The following is a 25345-nucleotide window of genomic DNA, read 5'->3' as shown; positions in this document are numbered from 1 at the left end:
AATAGTGTTTATAATGTTAATGTTGTATTTTATTTACAGGTCTTTTACACTATTTCTGAATATACTAGCCTAATAATATAGGCCTAATGCGTGTTTCCCTCTCAACATGACTGAGTGCGCCACGCACAAGCTCGCATCCTTGAGATATAAATTATAGGCCGATACATTTTAATAAAAAAAGGCCTACATCATAAAACTCAGAAGAGTATGTATTTTAATATCTCTGATGTTCTCTGTTCTCTGGTTGTTAGTAAGTCTGAATGGCAGTTCATGCATGAACGTTAGGACTATATAGTCAATTATTACCTTTTTGTAGCTATTGTTTAAATTTAATTTACAACGAATTATATTGATTTATATCTTAATTTATTATTATTATTATTATTTAAAACTTACTGGACGAGGGCGACCATGGTAGGCCAACAGTCGTCATTTACCCTGTATACAGTATATCTATACAGAAGAAAGACCTGTCTAGGCTCTTAGGTACGGGTTGTGTCGAACCATTCGTTAGTCTGGTTGTTTGATGAGAAAAAGATGAAATGTAGTTGCAATAAATGCGTTAAGAATCCGTACAACTGCAGCAGAGGATGACTATTTTATTCTGCAGTGCGGAACTGAGGAAGAGCTGATGAAGGAACAGTTTGGTCAAGATAAATAGCAATCTTGTGAACTTTACTTCTTTAAAAAAATGTTTCCTTCATCTCAGTAGCAGAAGATTATTAGCCTGTTGTTTATTTTTTATCAATACACATACAAATAGCCTACAAAGTTTATTCAAAGTATATTCACATTTAATACAATTATTTGAATTGTGACTAAAATATGCCTCTAAGTCTTGTCTTTAATAGCACCTTGCTTGAGATTTTTGCTAAAATATACACTTCAAAACATGTCAAACAACAACATAAATGATATATACATCATCCATATTTCCACATTTGTATTAATGACGCTATAACGCAAACCGAAAGTTTCTCGTGCCCACGCGATAGTTTCTCGTGCCCACGCGAAAGTTTCTCGTGCCCACGCGATAGTTTCTCGTGCGCACGCGATAGTTTCTCGTGCCCACGCGAAAGTTTCTCGTGCCCACGCGATAGTTTCTCGTGCGCACGCGATAGTTTCTCGTGCCCACGCGAAAGTTTCTCGTGCGCACGCGATAGTTTCTCGTGCCCACGCGATAGTTTCTCGTGCGCACGCGAAAGTCCTATTTTTTTTTTTTTTTCACAGGTCCCCTCAGGGGCTCCGTACAAGGGTGAGTGTATGATGACAATTTTTTTATTTTGGGTCAACTATCCAATGTTTAGACCACAGAGTCACGGTGTTTACACTTAACTTACCAATGGATTATTAACATGCTCTCAATTCGAAACTATTTTTACACTTATATTCATTTGTACGTTTCCGTACAATCTGCTTATGCCCCACTGATGGTTTGACACATTAACTGTATATGATTTCCAAGATGAGTTTAAGAAATGTCATGTGGAGTAACCAACTTAAAAGTAATAAAATAGTCAACCTGATTGATCTTAATCATTATTATCAAAAAAGTATTTAAATATATATTACTTTTATCAACAAATATCATATTATTCATTCAAGTTTTTGAGAAGTTGATTTCATTCATTCGTTTTCATACGATGTGCTTATGCCGCACTGGCGGTCGTGTTTAGGGGAGGACCTTCATGCTTACTTTTCTTCATATTTATGATTCACACTGTACGAATTCATAAGAAATCACCACCTTGTAAACTAGGGGCTGTTTACACGACACCGTTTTCAACTAAAAAGTGTAACTTTTTATGCGTTTTGTCCGTTCATTTACACGAAAACTGCGTTTTGGGCGCCTGAAAAAACAACATTTTGAAAACGGGTTTTTTAAAACGGTCACCCTGTAAAAAAACTAAAACGCAGATCTCTGAAGACGATGACGTCATGCACATGTGTATTACGCGTTCAGAAAACAGCGTTAGTCATTTTCACGGATCCATGTGAATGGGCATCATTTTGATAATGGTGTCGTCTGTACGCGAAAAAACTCAAAGGAAAAACTTCTCCGTTTTAAGCATATTGTCGTGTAAAAAACATTTGTTACATTACCTACATGAGGTTGGGTTTTATCTTTTAATATTCAACACACTCTCATGGCAATTCACAAAAATGTTTACGCTTTGGCGGCTAAATCACATAAATGTGTATTTCATTCATGCATTTTCATACTTTATGCTTACCTCCACTTAAAGTTTAGTTTCATGTGTTTTTTCAAAAAATCGTACATTGTTGTACAAATCTCTTGTATGAATTAATTTCACTTCATTAAAATAGTTGCGTTTTCTCATAAGATCGGGATGGATTATTTATTATGATTTATCCCAAAGCTGGGCATGTCTTGAGAATCTTGCTGAGCAAGTTGATCTGTTTATAGCTGGCATCCTGAATGAGAAGAATGTGCAGCAGAACCACACACACACCTGCCAATAGTTTGCCCAAACATTTGTGTCTGCATTTGTACTTGCATAGTTTCTTATCCCTACAGTGAGTTTATGCATGCTTGTAAGAACCTCCAAATGGTCCTCCTGTTAGTCTTTTAGAGAATGAAAGGTGACAGCCTGACTGAAGCAGTGATGTAATGGTTTAACAACATTGAGATATATCGCCTGAAGGCCTTATGAACTCATTCGGATGACTAGGCATAAGTCAAACATATAGTGAACTGTGCTTCAAGGTCAAAGCCTCTAGACCTTGACAGTCTTTCCTTGGCAAAATGTTTTAGACAGCATAACTGGCCACTATACTATGGTGGCCGACTGCCATGAGCACAAGGTTGGATGCCGTTCTTCAGAGGAGCCAGCTGAAACCATTCACAGTACAGCTGTTGTGTTGGGATTCCTAAACTCCCTTGTAACAAATGCAAGTGATTGAAATAGTGCATTTTCTGCTTTGTTTCTATTAAATGCTATTTAGAAACAACATTTGTCCATCATAAAAGGGAGTACTTTTTATATCTAGGCTTAAAAACTTGTCAAGTTCCAAGAAATATGCCTTGCATTACCATTGGCTTTATATGGTTTTCAAAAAAGTTTTAATTTAATGACTAAGAAAAGCGGCTTCACCAAGTTTAAAGTATTATTGTCCTTACACCTTTAATACTTTTTTTTAACCAAAAATCAAGTTTTTTTAAAACTTGCACCACATGACATTTTATTTTTATTATTAACTATCCTTGTCTAAGTCAAGACATAAAAATAAATAAAAAATCCATTTTGAGAGACTCAAAAATAACAATTCTGTCATCCATTACTCACCCTCTTGTTTCTAACCCTAGACTTGTGTCTATCTTTGGAACACAAGATATTTTTACAACACAAATTCAATTCGTAACTATTTTATGTTTTGGGCGAATTGGTGGCTAATTAGCATGATCGAATTTGTACGTTTTCATATGATCTGCTTACGAATGTCTTATGGGTCCTTATGGGTAAGGACGATAGCTATGAATATAGTTCTAAGAATCATTCTAAATATAAAGGAAGAGCACAGTCCACATCACAACTATAATGATAACAGTACAGAGAAACTATATCTTTTAAAATTACTTTCAAACCTTTCCGTTTCTAGCTGATGAACGATAAAAATTCTGACATCCAATCAGAATCCATCCTGATTTAAGAGCTAAAGCAGCAGACAGCATGTGCTCAGAATTAACAGAACAATATCGCTGGTGTGAACGCTAATATAGCTATCGTTGAAGTTATCTTCATAGTTATCGTTCTTGATGTGAACAGCCCTAAATTATCACAGAAGTTAAATTTATGGGTGAACTATCCCTTTAAAGGTGCAGTGAGCAATTTCTGGTAAACACTGTTGATATTTGAAATCACCAACACAATGATAATTAATGATGTCATCAATAAATGAAAGCAATGTGTTACTATACTAATTCAGGTTGAATGTCTAATTGTCATTAAGCTTCCCTTCCATCCCAAAAAACAAACACCGTTTGTATGAACGTCTCCCTACATAACACGATAGTCCAAATAACTAATATAATACAAATGTGACAAGATTAAGGGATTAGTGACAACTAAAAAGGGAACCAAATGAAAATCCATATATTAGGAGTGTTATCTCACTTTCAGACACACTTTGGTCGGTGGAGGTTTAGACGTTCCAGGTTCATAATAAAAATAATGTAAATTAACAAACAAGCGGAGATGACAAGTATATTCAAGCAAAAGATAGCATATATTAATTCTGTCAAATTCAGCAAAACCAACGTCTGTTTTCAGGCCTTCCCGCTCCTTAAGGTCTCTCCAGCGCTGGAAAGCCTCTCCGATATTAATGAGTCCTCTTGCCTGATTGCAACCTTTCTTAAAGTTATATTCCTCTCTGACCTTTTCCTCGTTTGTATTTTCTCTGCCATCTCTCTCTTTCTATAGCCGTTCTGCTAATGTCTGCGCTCTCTCTCCTCCCCCATCATGAGTGTATACGCCCCTTACTGCTGACTGGCTACAAGTGTGTTTTGGTGCTCAGTCCGATCCACTTTTCAAGCCCCCCTGTGGTGAAAAATTTTCATTCATTTTCATTTATTTCGGTTTGGTCATTTACAGATCATTCAAACAAATCATTCGAAACATGAAACACAATAGATGACCAGGTGCAGGCAGAAGCTAAAGCTTATTATGCCTGCCCTTAACTTTAGAATCATAAATGCAGCACATTAATGACAACATCTGTTCATAAAACTAACACATTAATGGACCATTGTCCACACCAGAAGCAAGCCTATTTAATTCTGTTGAATATTTTTCCATTGTTATTCTCTTGTAAATATTTTTAAACTGAAAAATAGACGTGGCTTGTTTTAACTCTACAGCAACTATTCCATAATTTAACTCCTTTATTTGATAAACAGTGTTCTCTTAATGTAGAATGTACTTGTGGTTGATTAAATATACATAATCCTCTGAGATTATATTTACTTTCTCGCTGGATAAACAATATTTGCAAGCATTTAGGAATTTTATTATGTTTAACTTGGTAAATAAACTTTGCCGTGTACAAATCAACTAAGTCATAAAACTTCAAAATTTTTGATTGAAGAAACAGTGAATTACTTGGTGAATTGTAAGGTGCATAATTAATTAATCTGATAACCTTCTTTTGTAATAGGAAAATTGGATTGGTTCTAGTTTTATATGTATTTCCCCATATTTCAATACCATACGTTAGGTATGGTGTGACAAGTGAACTATAAAGTAAATGTAATCTACTTTAAAAAAATCAAGCTTTTAAAGGGTTAGTTCACCCAAAAATGAAAATTCTGTCAGTAATTACTCACCCTCAAGGTCAACCCCGTAAGACCTTCGTTCATCTTCGGAACACAAATTAAGATATTTTTGATTAAATCTGAGTGCTGTCTCACTCCTCCATAGGCTTCTAAGACATTATAACTTGCTGGTCCAGAAAATGCATTAAAGACATCGTTAATATAGTCCAAGTGACTACAGTGGCTCAATCTTAAGTTTATAAAGCGACGAGAATACTTTTTGTGTGCAAAAAAAAATAAAAAGAACAACTTTATTCCACTATTCATTTCCTTGTCTCTGGGCCTCGAGTTTTTTCACGTAGTGTTTTAGCGCAGCGCTTCTGTGTTGTACATCACACGCATCACGCACATGACCAGCGTCGGCCAATAGTGAGCCTACGTGTGACGTGCAACACAGACGCACTGCGCTAAAACACTGCGTGAACTCACTCGAGGCCCAGAGAGAAGGAAATGAATAGTGGAATAAAGTCGTTATTTTAGTTTTTTTTGCGCACAAAAAGTATTCTCGTCGCTTTATAAACTTAAGATTGAGCCACTGTAGTCACTTGGAATATATTAACGATGTCTTTAATGCATTTTCTGGGCCAGCAAGTTATAATGTCTTAGAAGCCTATGGAAGAGTGAGACAGCTCTCAGATCTAATCAAAAATATCTTAATTTGTGTTCCGAAGATGAACGAAGGTCTTACGGGGTTGACCTTGAGGGTGAGTAATTACTGACAGAATTTTCATTTTTGGGTGAACTAACCCTTTAATGTTGTTTAAATGTACATGTGGTGTTTTTAATATGCCTTAAGACAAACCATGTGCAAATTCATAAGTCGACACCATTGCTGAGTATTTCTCCTTAAAACTGCAGTGAACCAAAGACAAAAGTCTCAAAAACGCGGTTTGAAATCGCTGGTGTTTCTGACGTCACAAACTACCTTTTAACCAATCAGGTCAACGTGTGATCATCAACAAGTGGATCTCTGAGCTGGAGTGAGTGCGTGGAAGCAGGGCTAATTTGCATATTCATAGAACCGTGTATACTAAATGAGGCAAGGGTGTAGAGTTACATTCAAGCTATTTTAAGGCATGACAAATGTTTTTTACAAAGAATTTTTTTTTTTTTTTTTTTTACTACAATGGGACTTTCAAATGTATACAAAATATGCTTGACTGTAATGGCACTGGAATGAAAGACAAAATCAACCCCAGATTATAAAGCCAAGCCCTGTTTTGTTGAGACACACAGAAGCAGCAGTTCAAAGTTTGTGAGAAAATACCAGGTTGACAAAGATTATAAAGAGCAAGGGTCTGAGGAGGACATTACAACGCATGCGTCTCCAATGCAACATATTCTGTGGCAAAATGTCCAATACTGAATTATCAAATACAAAATTCTCACTAGGTTGTAGACTTTTTTTTTTTTTTTAAATGGCAGAATGTCTCCGATCTCCCATGAGACACAGTGACTCCAAATGTGCTCACAGGCAATAACAGAAATGGCTTGCGTAAGGCGTTCAGAATTCTCTATGCACTGAGGTCATGACATGAACACATGACAGCCGGTTCTCTCTCTCAGTCTTCATTATATCGTCTGCATTTACATGTTGAGTTGGAGGACAGTTCATCATTTGTAACTCTAAGATGTAGCTTGAAATTTCATAACCAGTTTTGAGTTCCTGATACGACACCCTATCAGGACTCGTCTGCTAAGATCTCAGTGCATCAGCAGGGGGAATGACTTCTTCAAATCTGCTTAAGAGACTTAAAGCTGATGACTCATGTAATGCATCCAGAGAATTCAGAACTTTCCACGCAGTTCCATTACCACAATATTGGGGCTGCATAAGTTCCAGAAACCCTGGTAAACCCATCATTTTTAAAGGAATTTCTCACCGTATATAAATTTTGTGTTTCTTTGCAAAAAGTCATCTAGGATTGAAACAACGTTAAAGCGAAGTTTGAGCTACAATTCTTGAACCAATGTCTGTGATTTCATGCACCGATTCGAACGGGACTAAAATCTCCATGTGTATTACAGAGGTGGGAGTGTGTGTTTTCTAGATGTGGGCATAATTTATTTATTAAACCCTATTTAAATAAAATGACGTTAATTTATAGGCAGCTGTTTATAATATACCCATATAATTGAGCAGAGAAACATAAGTATCTTACCTGCTACTGATATGAAATTGGGCAGTCACACAATTTGGCTCTTATTATTACTATTATGTTATTTTTTCATCAGATACCATCCATATTGAAATGAAAGCATGCTGAAGATTGGTGCTCAAACGGTAGGTCAAAATACACATGAGGAGAAGCATCAGGATAATACATACAACATCAGAAATCATGGACATTCGCATTTGGATGGGATTAGATTTCTCAAAGCAGAGGACTATCAAGTTAGCCAAAAACAGAAGGTAATTTGCTCTGGAAGTTTTACTGAGGGTGTGTGAAAACACAGACATGGCAGATTAAATAAATCAATAAAGCCAATAAGGTTTGGCATAAAGTCAAACCTGCTGTTGACAGTTGAATACATGCTGACTTGGGGCAATATTTTTTCAGTGAATAATGATATAAATTTCAAACTGTTCCTCACACATAACGTATGGCATCAGAATATTTGTGATACATGTGCAGGAGTCATTTTTGGTTACTTTAATGGTAGTCTTAAGATGCTTTTTGTCACTTTTGGAGCTTGAAATCTCCAGTCTCCATCCACTTTCATTATCTGGAAAAGAGCAGCGTCGACATTCTGCTCAACTTCTCCTTTTGGCTTCCAGGAAGAAAGTAAGTCTTACTGGTTTGCAACAACACAAAGGTAAGTAAATGATTGGCAAATTTTCATTTTGGTGTTAAATATTAAATTGAACCTCCTCTGCTGGGACAGCACGCCTCACTACATGCAGTCAGCAAATATTTAGATGACGCATGAGTGACGACAGAGGCTCGGAGTCATTCAAAAGGCATCGTTATTTATTTATATAGACATGGACCGTAAAAGCATCACCAGTAGCCTACGCACATTTGATTCATTATTAGTCCTTATGAAAAGCAAAAAGTCACTTAAAGTCGCTTACCCTCTGCTACAGTCTCCTCCACGGTCACTTGATGTCGTCCAATGGAGTAAACGCGTCCGATGAACGCGCCGGACCCCGCGCTGCCCCCCGCGACGACTCCTGACGCGGGCCCCGAGCTCACCATCTCCCGTCGGGTATCGAAGAACTTCTTCATAGTCCAACCGGCAACACTCTTTCATTAAATCATGAAAAACAACCAGACTCTCGCGTACGTGTCGTTTCCCAGATCCAACAAAGATTGACAGATGCACAAATTATAGAAAAGCGCGATAATCTCTTAATATAAAACAGTCCAGTTCGAGACTCAGCGGACATCAAGTGTTAGGAGATCCTAAACAACTCAACTGCATTAGAAGGAATCGGTTATCAGACCAGTAGGATGAGTCACCATTGACACATTACCTTCATACTTATGTACCTAAAACACTAGCTTATAATAACATATCTGATGAGTGCCAACGCACTCCTGCCAGCTGCATAAACAAGCAGCTTTATTCCCCGAGTCCTCTTGCCACGCTGTCTGTTATTATGCACTTGGTGTCCAGCAACGATTATCGGCAGCACAGCGTTCAGGAGTCGCTCTCTCCTCTCCGTTTGCTCATTCAATCATCACAGCTGATCCTCAGAGCTGACGCTTGCCCGAAAACCCGGAAGTGCAACGTATACGCAGGGAAACAGCCGGTTCGATGGGGTTTTCTCTAAGCAAAGTGAATAATAGTGTTTAATCATTGTCTGCTGGCGAGGTTAGATAAAAGAAACGGCCATACACAGGTAAAGAGCAGGCATAAACCGCGCGTTAGGATGGACTCGGTCGTTTACAGTCAGTCACGCTCTCTGGTAGATGTTGTTTAACACAACGCGCTGACGTCAGCGAGGACGCGCACGTGCGTGTCCAATAAGAGCCACTAGAGGGCATCATCACACACGCGCCACAACATTATCGTTAAATCCGTAGAACCAGAAAATTATTTTTGTGAATAAATGTTTTGTCATTACCTATTTATTTATTTTACAGTCTATGGTCATTACATTGTTTGGACTCGGAGAATAAAAAACAAATGGAGAATTTTTGTTTTTGAAAAAAATATTTGTCCTCTGTAGAGGAAACCAGGACTCAGTTAATAAAATAAAATGGCACGATAAGACACTTGCAGGCAAAAACAACGTTGTTTTAATTTACCAAGTTTTAGGTTTCGCGCTAATTTTTAATCAAACTTTGTATAAAAATTATTCTTAACTATGTTATGAAACAAATAGCCTAACAGAATGAATTGATATATTTACTTTATGCAATATGTGTGTAAAATGGCCTTAAATGGGTAGTCCCATTCTCTATGCATTGAATCTAATTAGCATGTTAATGTGTTCCAGAGTCATTTACAATAAAAAAGGTGTAATAATGGGAGTAATTAGCCTACTTCATAGGAAGTGCTGTCAAACCGATTTATCACATCTAACATTAAAGTTTGTTTATATAATATACAGTATGTGTATGTGTTTTAGGTGTATATACACAGACACACACACACATATATTATATAAACACACATTTTTATGTTATAGACCTATGCGATTAATTGATTTTACATAATTTCTTTCCTTATTCACTTGTCAAAATGCCTGATAAGCATGCTGTAAGTCCTGGTGTCCTCTACAGTGGACATGTATGAAATCAATGCCCTGTTTTCATAATTCTGATTTGAAACTCCATAACGGTTTCCTGAGATGTTTATTTAAAGACAAACAATTTGAAAATGAATCACATTTTTAATGATAATTTCAAAATATTATAATATTTCCATAAGAGTGCTAAATTCCATAATTCAGTCAATGTCAGTCATTTTTAAAGACCAAGAGGAGGCTGTTGTTGTGAAACCAAACAAATTTGCTAAAATAAAATCCTTTACAAAGGAAAAAAAAGTCTAATATATATATGGGTCTCAGTAGGATAACATAACATCAAATTTGAATTCTAACATATAGCAAATGCAAAACGGAATAAAAGTGTGTATTACATGCGCTTGCCAGATCGACTCGATGTCTGTCGCATTGCTGCCCCCCACAGGGAAATGTTTTTACGTATATTACCACAAAACTAAACTCAGAAAATGAGTGCAAGGGAGGAAGATTATCAAGATTACTGGTTTGTCTAGATTTATCTTATTCGTTGTCAAATTACACACATTAAACCTTTGACAGGCTAATGGTTTGTTTTATAGCAAAAATAGCCTACTTAACATTTGCTACTCGGGCAGCTGTGGGTTTGCTAGAAGGACCCTTTCTAAATATATGATCACATGTCAGTAATGACTGGCACATCTTATCCCACACTTCCTTCCTGTTCAGAAAAAGAAAAAGAAGAAAGATAGATAACTCTAGTTCTGAGTAAAGCACTCTCATCATATGTTTGCAGATTCCAGCTGGTTTGATGTTTTGCTATCTAATGCAATGACATTCATTCATTTTTAGCTGGAACCCAAGTGTCTCTTAGGGGCTTCTGTACTGTAAATGGAAATGCAAAATGTTGTAAGATTGTGTTTATCAAATTTTCATAATACATACAGAATAATGCATCTAATACATTACACTTCATCTTCGATTCAGACTCAACCAAACACTCTTGCAAGTAGAATACAGAAATGGGTTACCCTTTATTTTAAGGTGTCCTTGTTACAGTAATTATTGAATTAAGTGCGGAGTAATATTAATTAACATAAGGTTAGGGTTTGGTTTAGTTGCATGTAATTATAATATAATTATAATTATATTGTAATTAATTATTACAAGTAACAAGGACAATAAAATAAAGTGTTACCAGAATTATCAACAGACTTCAATTGATTTATTCACTAAACTTATATATAAAAAAAACAAAACAATAAAAACAAAAAAGTAATAAGCAGTGAAGGGACACAGCTTTTTAATAGCATTTGAAGTGAAAAATTTACACTTAGTTATTAAAATCATCTTGTTTTCTCTTAACCAGCAGCACAAGAAAACCTAAAACATGCAATGTCTTTAATCAGGATTTAACAAACCTATTATTTTGTTTTGATGGAGATTAATTTAATACATTAAAAATGGCATTTTCAAAAAAAAAACATGCTAACCATTAAAAAAAATTATACATTATACATTTTTTATATATATCTCCCCTCCAAAAAAAAAACTGCACTCTAATAGGAAAAATGTATCCTCATCTCAAATGCTTATTGAAGTTCTCTCCACTTGCCCATAAAAATAAAAAATCTATACTAGTTATGGCCCAGCTCAAAAAGAAAAAGAAAAACAGAAAAGAAAAAACAAAAACAAAGAACAACCTTCAACCCTCGCCATCCATTTGTAATAGTTAAAGCACTCAACTTTATGTTTCCTCTGTAAAAGAAAAAAGAGAGACAGTTTTAATTGGGAATGCTTAAACGATAAAAACATACAGCCAATATTTTTGTATCAACATTTTAATGGAATGCACGTTTGCTTTAAAAATCCTGACGTACAAAGTGAGGGGGTTTGAAACGGTTTACCTACTGAAGAATAACTTACAAACAGCACGAATGGATGTGAATAAAGTGGACAACTATGTACAAAAATTAAATACAATGCTACAGCACATTAAGAGATTTATAAATGTTCATAAAAGGCAAATATTAACATGTGGCAAGATGAAACTCCACTAAGTCCCTATGATCAATAATGTCTCCTCTCTCTTCATGGAAGCTTCTTGCGTTAGTCTGAATACTGAATCCAATGTTATTATCTATGAAAGACATCAAATGTACCAGGGTTCGAATATTAAACTTCTCACTATTATATTATATTCCCATGTTTGTAAATAATCAGGAAATAGTTAAACCAAAACTCGTTTCTCATCATGACTATTTTCATCAATTAAACACACGGCAGAATATTCCTGCTGCCATTTTCCATAAAATAAAAAGTATGTAAAAGAGCAGCAGGGACATTCTGTAAAATTTCTCCTTTTGTGTTCCACTGAGAAAAAGTTTTTTAAAATAAACCAGAAATGAGTATCAAATCCTCTAGGTTTGAAGAAGAATGGGAACCACTGAGCAAAAAATCTGTCAAATCTCATACTTAGTTGTCCAAATATATTAAAATTTGCCAGTGTAGAAGCTCTCAACAGTATTTCTCAAAGGCCCAAACGCTTAAAGGCATCATTACAGTTTCAATGTCGATCAAAAGTTTCAACAGGCATGGCTTTTTCTTACTCAGAAAAAGCAAAAGAGAAAAAAAAAACCTCAACCCCCGTTACGCACCATTCTTCATCAATAACTTTAATTTCAGGAAGGGGAATTTTAACTAGCAAAGGTTTTCGCTGTGTCTTCCTTGCCTCTGTAAGTCCTCTTCCCATGTGTGAAGGGCAGGTATCTATACTTGATCATGTGCTGTAGAGGAAACACAAACAGTGTCAAAACCTCAAGTTAACAACATTACATCACTGGAACTATAATTTTAGACAACGCTGCTTTTAACAGCTCAGCTATATGAAAAAGAAATGCTTCTGTTGGCGAACCTTGATCTGCCGCTTCATGGTGATGCAGAAAAGCATGATGAAATACATTACGAGGATGGGCCAGAACACCGGCACGTCAAAGGCGTCGAAGAATGTGCATATCATAGCGATGACGATGCCCTTCGTCGCTGAATGCCTGAAACATCAAGCAAAAAAACAACAAACACTTAAACTGAATCACACATTTATGAGTTACTAAGGCCTGGTTTAACACACAGGGCGTAGATTAAGCTAGGATTAGGCATTAGTTCAATTAAGCAGCTTTTATAAACATGACTTAGAAAAAACATTACTGGTGTGTATCTTGAGACAAAACAATGACAATGACATGTTTAAAAAGGTATTTCAGGTCAAGTTGCTTTTTCAGTTAAAACAGCTCAAGCATGCATTTTAGTCTGGGACTATCTTAAGCCTTGTCTGTGAAACCAGGGGTAAAGGTCTAAAATTAAATATGTAAAAAACAACATTACTGTGAGCTTATTGCAACGTACTAATTGTATGATATTTTGTGGACAACTGATATATTAACTGATATATCACGATAAATCTGCAGACGTTTGGCATTTAAGTTCTCCTGTTTGGCCGATTAGAGTTGGAAGCAAGACTTTTATATACTTTGAGTTACTAAGGCCTGGTTTAACACTAGATGTCGCATTGGCTACGGTTTTGCAGTAGCCAATGCGACATCTAGTGTATATATCTATACCTGCCCGCGCTCTCAGATCATTTGTTCAAGAGGTAACAACGATATAAATACTGTTCGTTTTCTCACACAAACCGCTCGTTTCGTGTCTTGGGCCATCAATGTGTACTTACGATGGGGAATTGTTTTAATTTGGACTCTGTGCATGCTCTTTGAGACAGTGACCATCGACCTGCATTATATGACTGACAGACAAGAACGGTTTGACCTAAAAATATCAAAATTGAAACTACTGCGGAAAAAAAAGACACCTACATCTTGGATGCCCTTGAGGTAAGTTAAAACATACCAAAATTTAATTTCAAAGTGAACTATCCCTTTAATGTGACAACTCACCAGAATTTGAACTCTGGCAACCTCCTAATGAACGGCCGGAACTCTTCATTCTGTTTTGTGGGTAGTGCTGGACCCTCATCTAGTGAAGGGAGACATCGATTAGGGAAGGAAAAAAAATAAAAATTCACCTCAGCGATGCAAATGTCACTGATGATAAGAAGATCATTTCAAATGCCAGTCTTACCTGGATCATCAAGCAATGAGGGATCCACTTTTGGTGAGAGGAAAGCAATGAAGAGGTTAAGGTGGTAGATCCCGAGAGCATATGTGACTATGTACCAGCCCTAATAAAAGACACAAATGATTCAGTCCATTTGGTTAATGTTTTGCGATGAAAAATGCAAGTTACTCAAATCAAATGAACTTTGTAGACCCGCAAGATGCAATTACACAACAAGAACATTATCATAAGTCTACAACTGCATAATAACTCTACCCTTATTGTCAAAGCATAAATTAAATAAATTAAAGTATTTTGCAAACATTCCTAAACAGATGGTGTTTTTACCTGTAGAATATATACTCTGATCATATATATGGCCGTTAGAAGAAGAGTGGCCGCCCATCGGAATGCTGAGAACGGTGTTGACTTGTCCAACCATGACTGATAAATCTGCATTTAAAAGAGAAAAAGTAGTTCTCATTATCCAACAACACTCACTAGGGGTGGAAGATAAACCAGTAGACACGATTAACAGGTTGAGATTTTTGACTATTGTCACTATTGCAGTTACACTCATGTGACGCTGCTGTGCTGCATGGTTAGCTTATAGCGTTTTATCAGTTCATTCTCGTGTTATGCAGCACGTTTGAGTTTGTACAAGAACCAATGAGGTTCATTCTCGTGTTACGCAGCATGTTTGAGCTTCATCAAGAACAATGAGGTTCATTCTTGTGTTACGCAGCACGTTTGAGCTTCAGCAAGAACCAATGAGGTTCATTCTCGTGTAACGCAGCACGTTTGAGCTTCAGCAAGAACCAATGAGGTTTATTCTTGTGTTACACAGCACGTTTGAGCTTCAGCAAGAACCAATGAGGTTTATTCTCGTGTAACGCAGCATGTTTGAGCTTCAGCAGGAACCAATGAGGTTCATTCTCGTGTTACACAGCACGTTTGAGCTTCAGCAAGAACCAATGAGGTTTATTCTCGTGTAACGCAGCATGTTTGAGCTTCAGCAGGAACCAATGAGGTTCATTCTCGTGTTACGCAGCATGTTTGAGTTTGTACAAGAACCAATGAGGTTCATTCTTGTGTTACACAGCACGTTTGAGTTTCCACAAGAACCAATGAGGTTCATTCTCGTGTTACGCAGCATGTTTGAGCTTCATCAAGAACAATGAGGTTCATTCTTGTGTTACGCAGCACGTTTGAGCTTCAGCAAGAACCAATGAGGTTAATTCTTGTTACACAGCACATTTGAGCTTCAGCAAGAACCAATGAGGTTCATTCTCGTGTTACGCAGCACGTTTGAGCTTCAGCAAGAAACAATGAGGTTTATTCTCGTGTTACGCAGCACGTTTGAGCTTCAGCAAGAACCAATGAGGTTCATTCTTGTGTTACGCAGCACGTTTGAGCTTCAGCAAGAACCAATGAGGTTAATTCTTGTTACACAGCACATTTGAGCTTCAGCAAGAACCAATGAGGTTCATTCTCGTGTTACGCAGCATGTTTGAGCTTCAGCAAGAACCAATGAGGTTAATTCTGGTGTTACGCATCACGTTTGAGCTTCAGCAAGAACCAATGAGGTTCATTCTCGTGTTACGCAGCATGTTTGAGCTTCAATAAGAACCAATGAGGTTCATTCTCGTGTAACGCAACATGTTTGAGCTTCAGCAAGAACCAATGAGGTTCATTCTCGTGTTCTGCAGCACGTATGAGCTTCAGCAAGAACCAATGAGGTTCATTCTCGTTTTACGCAACATGTTTGAGCTTCAGCAAGAACCAATGAGGTTAATTCTCGTGTAACGCAACATGTTTGAGCTTCAGCAAGAACCAATGAGGTTCATTCTCGTGTTACGCAACATGTTTGAGCTTCAGCAAGAACCAATGAGGTTAATTCTCGTGTAACGCAACATGTTTGAGCTTCAGCAAGAACCAATGAGGTTCATTCTCGTGTAACGCAACATGTTTGAGCTTCAGCAAGAACCAATGAGGTTCATTCTCGTGTTCTGCAGCACGTATGAGCTTCAGCAAGAACCAATGAGGTTCATTCTCGTGTTACGCAACATGTTTGAGCTTCAGCAAGAACCAATGAGGTTCATTCTCGTGTTACGCAGCATGTTTGAGCTTCAGCAAGAACCAATGAGGTTCATTCTCGTGTTACGCAACATGTTTGAGCTTCAGCAAGAACCAATGAGGTTAATTCTCGTGTAACGCAACATGTTTGAGCTTCAGCAAGAACCAATGAGGTTCATTCTCGTGTTCTGCAGCACATTTGAGCTTCAGCAAGAACCAATGAAGTTCATTCTCATGTTACGCAGCACGTTTGAGTTTGTTCAAGAACCAATGAGGTTTATTCTCGTGTTACGCAGCACTTTTGAGCTTCATCAAGAACCAGTGAGGTTCATTCTCATGTTACGCAACATGTTTGAGTTTCTACAAGAACCAATGAGGATTATTCTCATGTTATGCAGCACGTTTGAGCTTCAGCAAGAACCAATGAGTTTCATTCTTGTGTTACGCAGTATGTTTGAGCTTCAGCAAGAACCAATGAGGTTCATTCTTGTGTTACGCAGTATGTTTGAGTTTCTACAAGAACCAATGAGGATTATTCTCATGTTATGCAGCACGTTTGAGCTTCAGCAAGAACCAATGAGTTTCATTCTTGTGTTACGCAGTATGTTTGAGCTTCAGCAAGAACCAATGAGGTTCATTCTTGTGTTACGCAGTATGTTTGAGTTTCTACAAGAACCAATGAGGTTCATTCTCATGTTATGCAGCACGTTTGAGCTTCAGCAAGAACCAATGAGTTTCATTCTTGTGTTACGCAGTATGTTTGAGTTTCTACAAGAACCAATGAGGTTCATTCTCGTGTTACACAGCACATTTGAGCTTCAGCAAGAACCAATGAAGTTCATTCTCATGTTACGCAGCACGTTTGAGTTTGTTCAAGAACCAATGAGGTTTATTCTCGTGTTACGCAGCACATTTGAGCTTCATCAAGAACCAGTGAGGTTCATTCTCATGTTACGCATCACGTTTGAACTTCAGCAAGAACCAATGAGGTTCATTCTCGTGTTACGCAACATGTTTGAGTTTCTACAAGAACCAATGAGGATTATTCTCGTGTTACGCAGCACGTTTGAGCTTCAGCAAGAACCAATGAGGTTCATTCTCGTGTTACGCAACATGTTTGAGTTTCTACAAGAACCAATGAGGTTCATTCTCATGTTACGCATCACGTTTGAACTTCAGCAAGAACCAATGAGGTTCATTCTCGTGTTACGCAACATGTTTGAGTTTCTACAAGAACCAATGAGGTTCATTCTCGTGTTACGCAACATGTTTGAGTTTCTACAAGAACCAATGAGGTTCATTCTCGTGTTACGCAACATGTTTGAGCTTCAGCAAGAACCAATGAGTTTCATTCTCATGTTACGCAGCACGTTTGAGCTTCAGCAAGAACCAATGAGGTTCATTCTTGTGTTACGCAGTATGTTTGAGTTTCTACAAGAACCAATGAGGATTATTCTCGTGTTACGCAGTATGTTTGAGTTTCTACAAGAACCAATGAGGATTATTCTCGTGTTACGCAACACGTTTGAGCTTCAGCAAGAACCAATGAGGTTCATTCTTGTGTTACGCAGTATGTTTGAGTTTCTACAAGAACCGATGAGGTTCATTCTCGTGTTATGCAGCACGTTTGAGCTTCAGCAAGAACCAATGAGTTTCATTCTCATGTTACGCAGCACGTTTGAGCTTCAGCAAGAACCAATGAGGTTCATTCTTGTATTACGCAACACGTTTGAGTTTCTACAAGAACCAGTGAGGTTCATTTTCGTGTTATGCAGCACGTTTGAGTTTCTAAAAGAACCAATGAGGTTCATTCTGGTGTTACACAGCACGTTTGAGTTTCTACAAGAACCAATGAGGTTCATTCTCGTGTTACACAGCACATTTGAGCTTCAGCAAGAACCAATGAGGTTCATTCTCATGTTACGCAGCACGTTTGAGCTTCAGCAAGAACCAATGAGGTTCATTCTTGTATTACGCAACACGTTTGAGTTTCTACAAGAACCAGTGAGGTTCATTTTCGTGTTATGCAGCACGTTTGAGTTTCTACAAGAACCAGTGAGGTTCATTTTCGTGTTATGCAGCACGTTTGAGTTTCTACAAGAACCAATGAGGTTCATTCTCGTGTTACACAGCACATTTGAGCTTCAGCAAGAACCAATGAGGTTCATTCTCATGTTACGCAGCACGTTTGAGCTTCAGCAAGAACCAATGAGGTTCATTCTTGTATTACGCAACACGTTTGAGTTTCTACAAGAACCAGTGAGGTTCATTTTCGTGTTATGCAGCACGTTTGAGTTTCTACAAGAACCAGTGAGGTTCATTTTCGTGTTATGCAGCACGTTTGAGTTTCTACAAGAACCAATGAGATTCATTCTCGTGTTACGCAGCACGTTTGAGCTTCAGCAAGAACCAGTGAGGTTCATTTTCGTGTTATGCAGCACGTTGGAGTTTCTACAAGAACCAATGAGGTTCATTCTTGTATTACGCAACACGTTTGAGTTTCTACAAGAACCAATGAGGTTCATTTTCGTGTTATGCAGCACGTTGGAGTTTCTACAAGAACCAATGAGGATTATTCTCGTGTTACACAGCACGTTTGAGCATCAGCAAGAACCAATGAGGTTCATTCTTGTGTTACGCAGTATGTTTGAGTTTCTACAAGAACCAATGAGGTTCATTTTAGTGTTATGCAGCACGTTTGAGTTACTACAAGAACCAATGAGGTTCATTTTTCGTGTTATGCAGCACGTTTGAGTTTCCACAAGAACCAATGAGGTTCATTCTCGTGTTACGCAGCACGTTTGAGCTTCCGCAAGAACCAGTGAGGTTCATTTTCGTGTTATGCAGCACGTTTGAGTTTCTACAAGAACCAATGAGGTTCATTCTTGTGTTACGCAGTATGTTTGAGTTTCTACAAGAACCAATGAGGTTCATTTTCGTGTTATGCAGCACGTTTGAGTTTCCACAAGAACCAATGAGGTTCATTCTCGTGTTACGCAGCACGTTTGAGCTTCCGCAAGAACCAGTGAGGTTCATTTTCGTGTTACGCAGCACGTTTGAGTTTCCACAAGAACCAGTGAGGTTCATTATTCGTTTTATGCAGCAAGTTTGAGTTTCCACAAGAACCAATGAGGTTCATTCTTGTGTTACGCAGCACGTTTGAGTTTCTACAAGAACCAATGAGGTTCATTCTTGTGTTACGCAGCACGTTTGAGTTTCCACAAGAACCAGTGAGGTTCATTCTTGTGTAACGCAGCACGTTTGAGCTTCTGCAAGAGGTCTGTTCTCGCACGTCAAGCAGGTTTGGTTGCGCTTCTGTTTATGTTTGCTGATCAAGGTTTATATCTGAATAAAAGGGCCTAAATTCAATCAGTTCATCTTATAGAGTGATAAAGAGAGAATTTGGATTAAACCGCTCAATTCATATGGATTAGTTTTACGATCTCTTCATAAACTTTTTGAAGCATCAAAATGTCAGTTGCGTAGCTGTCAATGGATGGACAGATAATACTCAGATTTCATCAAAAAGATCTTCATTTGTGTTACGAAGATGAACGAAAGTCTCACGGGTTTGGAACAACATGAGGTTGAGTAAATAATGACAATTTTCATTTTTGGGTGAACTATCTCTTTAACATTACGGGCCGGAGCACGGTTACGTCATTACGATGGGCCTTTTTGTTTTGAAGAAAACAGGAAGAAAATCGCTTTCATTAATAGACTGTCTAATAGATTTATCACTTATGCAGTACTGCACATATCAAAAGAATTTTTACGGAGGTAGCTAGCTAACGTTGATAGAGGAATTTGCAGCTTTACTCGCAAACTACAATTCCTGTTCGTCAATAAGGTGAGAAGCAGACACGTAATAAATATAAATATACTCAAATTAATTGAAAAGTGTACCATCCAAGTAGTAGTAATAGAAGTTTGGAAATAATGACAATAGCGCACACAAAAGCAGTAACTGCTCCATGCTCCGGCACGGTTAGTGATCACAATACATGCGAGCCGCACTCAAGCCCAATCGACCCGTGCCCAAGCCCACCTCTTCAAGAAGGCCAGGGCATGGTGCAGCGTACCAGCAATCACACTAGTCAAACGAACCAGACTTTGGGAGATCGCCTGCTGCGTAATTGGGCTTGAACGATGAAATACACATACTTGCGTGTCAAAATGCCCATCTTTGAAAGTATCCTCAAACACAGTCATTTATGTCTTAAAGGTATAGCGGAGGATGTTTTACTTCCTGGTGGGTAGTCTAAACTATTGGTCCTCCTAATTGTCAATCATTCTGGTGAATCAATCAAACTTTTCAAAAAGTGGAGAGGGCGGGTCTTATCTAAAATTTGGAAAGATCCTCCGCTATACCTTTAAGTGAAAGTAAATGGTTGAGAAAGAAAACGCATGTGTAACAGTATATTGGATCTGTGCATTTGATTTTAATGTAAAAGGTAATTTAATGTATACCTGCTGTATAATTAATTAATGCTGTCTGTGTAATTAATGCTAATCAAACAACAGAAATCACTTCTCTTGACTGAATCACAGAGAAGACTATGCAGTGGGATTTTTTGATTACTTTATACAATTTTTGTAATATTTTTCATTTCTAGTGCTTGACATTTTTCAGGTATGTCTATTTAATTTGAGTCTTTGTTTTATTTTAGTTTATTGTCCTATTGCTTGTAATTAATTTCTTTGATCTTATTTTATCACTGACTGTTCAAATATCTTCTGTAAGCTTGAGAGTTTTTCTTTTTCTTTTCTTAGTATTAGGGCGTTTTTATGATATTGAAATTGGTGAAAAGAATGATCAATGTCGAAAGTTAACACTTTCTTTTATATAAAAACCCTATTTAATGCAAAAATCGTGATCAATATCGTTATCATGAAATAAAATTACTCATATCGTGATATAAGATTGCTTAAATAGTCAGACAGTGGCATTTCCAAGAGCCTCACCTGCCCGAGCCGTTTAAAGAAGTTTCCGATCGCTGATGGTTTCCCATGGATGGATTCACCAGCACTGTCTCCTTCTGGCATTCTGTCTGTGAATGAGGGGTAGCATAATGAGGGTACAGTGACAAAAAAAGGGATTATTTTTGCTTGCTATTTTTATATTGACAGTAAACAACCCAGAAATAACACAATATAAATCTCCTCATTGACCTCATTGTGTATCTGCACATTTCCATCCTAATGTCTCCTAGACAAGCATACGTTCTTGTACATTACAACTGTTCATATAGCTAATAATGGTGTTGAACAGCCACATCAACACCATTAAGTGTTTTGCGCTCAAAGCATGGAGAATTACAACCTGATGCACTCATTTATATAGTATAACTAAATCGAGCCTTAATAAAAATAAAAAAAAAGTATCCTACTGGAAAATCTGACATTCATTTAGGATATGTTATACTTATCTAATTTTTTACAGCCCTATTGCATTGTGTATGGTTTACTATATCTCTTCTGAATTTTTAAACAGATTCACATAAAAACGACTGAGACATAAACAGAACACATTTCCCTGATGGTTACAGGGTTTACTTCCTTTTTTGTTCATATAATTTCTAACAATTTCTTTATTTGTGAAAAAAAAAAAATGTGTAATACAGTCAGCTGTACTTCCTGTCTCCCTGTAACACTGTCTTAGGCGTCTTAAATGATGGATATTGCAGTTTATTGCTCTGGTCACATCTGCAGTCCTCATGCTTTCTGCAGCAGGACCATGACATGTTCACACAGGTGATCAGGGACCGAGGCCATCTTTCTCCTGCTGTTTTCCCCAATCAGTAAAAAGGTCTCTTTAGTGTCCTAAGGTATTGGAACTGTGACTTTAATTGTCTACCACCAATAATCTGTTAGTGTCTTAAAGGATTTGTTCACTTCAGAATTAAAATATCCTAATAATTTACTCACCCCCACTTAATCCGTCTTTCTTTCTTCACTCGAAAAGAAATTAAGGTTTTTGAGGAAAACATTCCAGGATTGTTTTTTTGTGGTTCATTTTTTTATATATATATATATATATATATATATATAAATATATAACTGATTTTTTGGCTAGATAAGATCCTTATTCCTCAGCTGGGATCGAGCCTTTTGAAGCTGCATTGAAACTGTAATTTGGACCTTCAGACCGTTGAAGTCCACTATATGGAGAAAAATCCTGGAATGTTTTCCTCAAAAACCTTAATTTCTTTTCGACTGAAGAAAGAAAAACATGAATATCTTGGAGGACATGGGCTGGGGTGCGTAAATTACCAGCAAGTTTTAATTCTTAAGTGAACTAATCCTTTAAGGACTGTTCCACAAGTACATGTGCAATAATGTTTTTACGGTTCACTGAACAAGCATGAAAAACACTATTGAAACACTTTCCAATAAAGATATGTTAAGCTTATTTCCATTTGACAAAATTTTCATTAAAATACTGTATTCTGAACAGGGGACGTTACTTATAAAGATACCCGGGTTCCAGAAATCCCAATAGGAATCCAGGAATTCCTTGATTTCTTTCTCTAGATCACCTGATTTGTTCTGTACTGACTGAATGACATTTCACAGGCGGGGATAAGGGTGGTGTTGTATTACGTTAAAAGTTCGTAGGTTTTAAAATCTAAATTACTGTTGACTACATTATCTACCTTGCAGATCTGTGCATTTCCCCCGTTTCAGTCGATGATAATATACGATTCACTCATGAGTGCTTTTAAAGGAATTGATTTCCTGATCGTACAACAGGGTAAGCCTCCGCGAGATGATGATAACCTACAGATGTAATCTGAGGCAAAGTCCAAAAAACCACCACATCAATGAACAAGAGGTTCTTCGAGGAAAATAATCAACCTACATCAAGATCACCTTCAGTATAACGGCGCATTAAATAAATGGTTTGGAGTCTCTGCTAAAGGTAGAAGCAGCTCGTTTCCCTCATCTTTCGGTCACTGCTGTCGACTACAGTGGAATCTAATGCATCACTGTAGAGAATACTAACATGTGTATTCATTTGCTAAATAAACTATAGTGATCCCAGAGCAGATTCTTGATCCAGATACGTCTAGGCTATTTCCTGACATCTGAACCAAACAGGACTGTGCATGCAAATGAACACTAGATAAAGTTCCGGTACAGATTTGTTCTCGGTCTGTTGTCATAAGCGAACCAGTGCGACAGATACTTACCTCAATGTTTATTTCATAAACTCGCTGATAGTGTAACCACCTAACTAGAAGGCTAGTGGTCAGACATTCTAAGCTAATTTGCTATTTAGCATCGGTTTGTTAGCCGTAGCCGATTCCTTAAAGGCATAAAGCATGCTGGTTAATGTAGTTTCTAAAATAGATCTTCTGCGTTTGACGCAAACCACAAACGACTACTTATAAACTACACTTCCCGTTCTATATACAACAAGACGGAAACGCAAGCGTTGTAGTTTTCATTTTCGAATTTGTAATTGAAACTTCCTCTGGGAGGCATCAAGAATGAACTACAAAGACCAGCAGACACGCAGAAAAGTGGACAACTCACTTCCGGGGAAATCCGAACGCAGGCGAGTGGTAAACTTTGCTAGCACTGCCTTTTACGGCATCTTTTAGAAAATCTAAATTTACAATCGTCATGCCACTAGAGGAAAATAAAATGAGGCGGACAGTTAACACATTCGAGGAGTCGGATCGCCTGTGAGAGGTTTATAAGAGGAGTGAGATGACAGGAAATCTGTTTCTCTTACCCGGTTGTGCCGCTGTGTCACTCTCGGCTGCCGATCCGCGCGTCGCGCTGCTTCTCTGTGAACACGTCAGTTCTTCTGTAGACGCAGCCGCGTCAGACCGCAGTAGCCGAGCGCAGACAACATCGCTCCCTGTTCAACATCAGCCGAGCGCAGACAACATCGATCCCTGTTCAGCAGATCTAAACTCAACGCCACTAATTCCTAACTTTTTTTTTTCTTCGATATGATACCGATACTTTTTGTTACAGTTGTAACGATACCGATTTCAATACTGATACTATTTTTTTTTTAATGGGTATGTGATTTATTTATTTATTTATTTTTAGAAAAAGAGAAGAAGAAGATTTTATAAGTATCTATATGCCCATCAACACAAATCCACATGAACGGGTTCAAAAATCCAAGTAGGGTCAGATGGGTGAAGATTCCCCCTTAAGAACAATCTACTTTTACTTTTTAAAATTGTGACAAATTTAATTCCTTTACCTGGGGCAAGAAGCTTCTCCACTTTAAAACACACACACACACACACACACACACACACACACACACACACACACACACACACACAGTTCAGATGCAAAGCCTCAAAGTGCCATCTGAAATTTTCTTCAAGAATGATAATTTTTATGAAGCTCGTATATTTAAGTTCAGTAATTTCACTTAAATGACAATGAAAATGACCTATGAATGATACATAATACACTGTCATTTAAGTGAAATTACTGAACTTAAATATACGAGCTTCATAAAAATGATCATTCTAGAAGTAAATTTCAGATGGCACTAAGAGGCTTTTGCATCTGAACTCTTCATATATATACACACACATAATATATATATATATATCAAACACAGTATTAGTATGGTGTTCCTAATAATCCTTTAGGTGAGTGTATATATATATACAGTGAGGACAATAAGTATTTGAACACCCTGCTATTTTGCAAGTTCTCCCACTTGGAAATCATGGAGGGGTCTGAAATTGTCATCGTAGGTGCATGTCCACTGTGAGAGACATAATCTAAAAAAAAAATCCAGAAATCACAATATATGATTTTTTAACTCTTTATTATGATACAGCTGCAAATAAGTATTTGAACACCTGTCTATCAGCTAGAATTCTGACCCTCAAAGACCTGTTAGTCTGCCTTTAAAATGTCCACCTCCACTCCATTTATTATCCTAAATTAGATGCACCTGTTTGAGGTCGTTAGCTGCATAAAGACACCTGTCCACCCCATACAATCAGTAAGAAACCTTTTAGAGTGGAAAAAGAATAGTATTGACAGGAATCAGGTTAGTAGATATATAGAGGAGAATTATTCTAAGTTTACTAAGATATGTACAGATGCATCAAAAACAGAAGATAATAGAGTAGGAGCTGCGT

General features: G+C 37.4%; 2 protein-coding genes across 14 annotated transcripts in view; both read right to left on the bottom strand.

The window, feature by feature from the left end:
- The window catches only part of aak1a (AP2 associated kinase 1a), a 79638-nt gene extending 70364 nt beyond the window's left edge, over window positions 1–9274 (bottom strand). For 4 of the 9 annotated variants that reach the window (XM_082188684.1, XM_082188686.1, XM_082188683.1 and 1 more), the window contains exon 1: window positions 8409–9273. In XM_082188684.1, coding sequence (XP_082044810.1) covers window positions 8409–8562 — 154 coding nt within the window. In that variant the 5' untranslated portion in view covers window positions 8563–9273. Of the gene's footprint in view, window positions 1–8408 lie in introns of all 9 variants that reach the window. The other 5 variants (XM_082188682.1, XM_082188689.1, XM_082188690.1 and 2 more) reach the window with 2 other exon arrangements.
- Window positions 9275–10930: 1656 nt separating this feature from the next.
- rer1 (retention in endoplasmic reticulum sorting receptor 1) lies at window positions 10931–24081 on the bottom strand. 5 transcript variants are annotated; one of them, XM_082188828.1, is made up of 8 exons: window positions 23956–24081; window positions 21180–21265; window positions 14487–14591; window positions 14163–14262; window positions 13979–14057; window positions 12940–13075; window positions 12683–12811; window positions 10931–11783 (listed from the first exon to the last, which is right to left on the bottom strand). In XM_082188828.1, exons 2-7 carry the CDS (start codon window positions 21258–21260, stop codon window positions 12722–12724), a joined length of 591 nt encoding a protein of 196 aa, XP_082044954.1. In that variant the 5' UTR covers window positions 21261–21265; window positions 23956–24081; the 3' UTR covers window positions 10931–11783; window positions 12683–12721. The 5 variants fall into 5 exon arrangements, with proteins under 5 accessions (XP_082044954.1, XP_082044957.1, XP_082044953.1 ...); XM_082188831.1 differs by having other exon boundaries at window positions 12757–12811; XM_082188827.1 differs by having other exon boundaries at window positions 10931–12811.
- Between the last annotated feature and the right edge of the window lie 1264 nt (window positions 24082–25345).

Source organism: Leuciscus leuciscus, assembly GCF_965113295.1.
Source record: "Leuciscus leuciscus genome assembly, chromosome: 13".
In the NCBI taxonomy this organism is placed as follows: Eukaryota; Metazoa; Chordata; class Actinopteri; order Cypriniformes; family Leuciscidae; genus Leuciscus; species Leuciscus leuciscus.
The sequence above is the reverse complement of the archived record's forward strand: the minus strand, read 5'-3'. Positions and strand labels throughout refer to the sequence as shown.

Bases quoted from the DNA above. Each gene is read 5' to 3' on its own strand.
- rer1 (XM_082188827.1), bottom strand. From the start codon at position 21,260: ATGCCAGAAGGAGACAGTGCTGGTGAATCCATCCATGGGAAACCATCA. The intron at 14,592-21,179 runs GTGAGGCTCTTG...TTTTAAATGCAG, and splicing joins TCTTTAAACGGCTCGGGCAG to ATTTATCAGTCATGGTTGGA. The intron at 12,812-12,939 runs GTTCGCCAACAG...TTTCCTCTACAG, and splicing joins CCATGAAGCGGCAGATCAAG to CACATGATCAAGTATAGATA.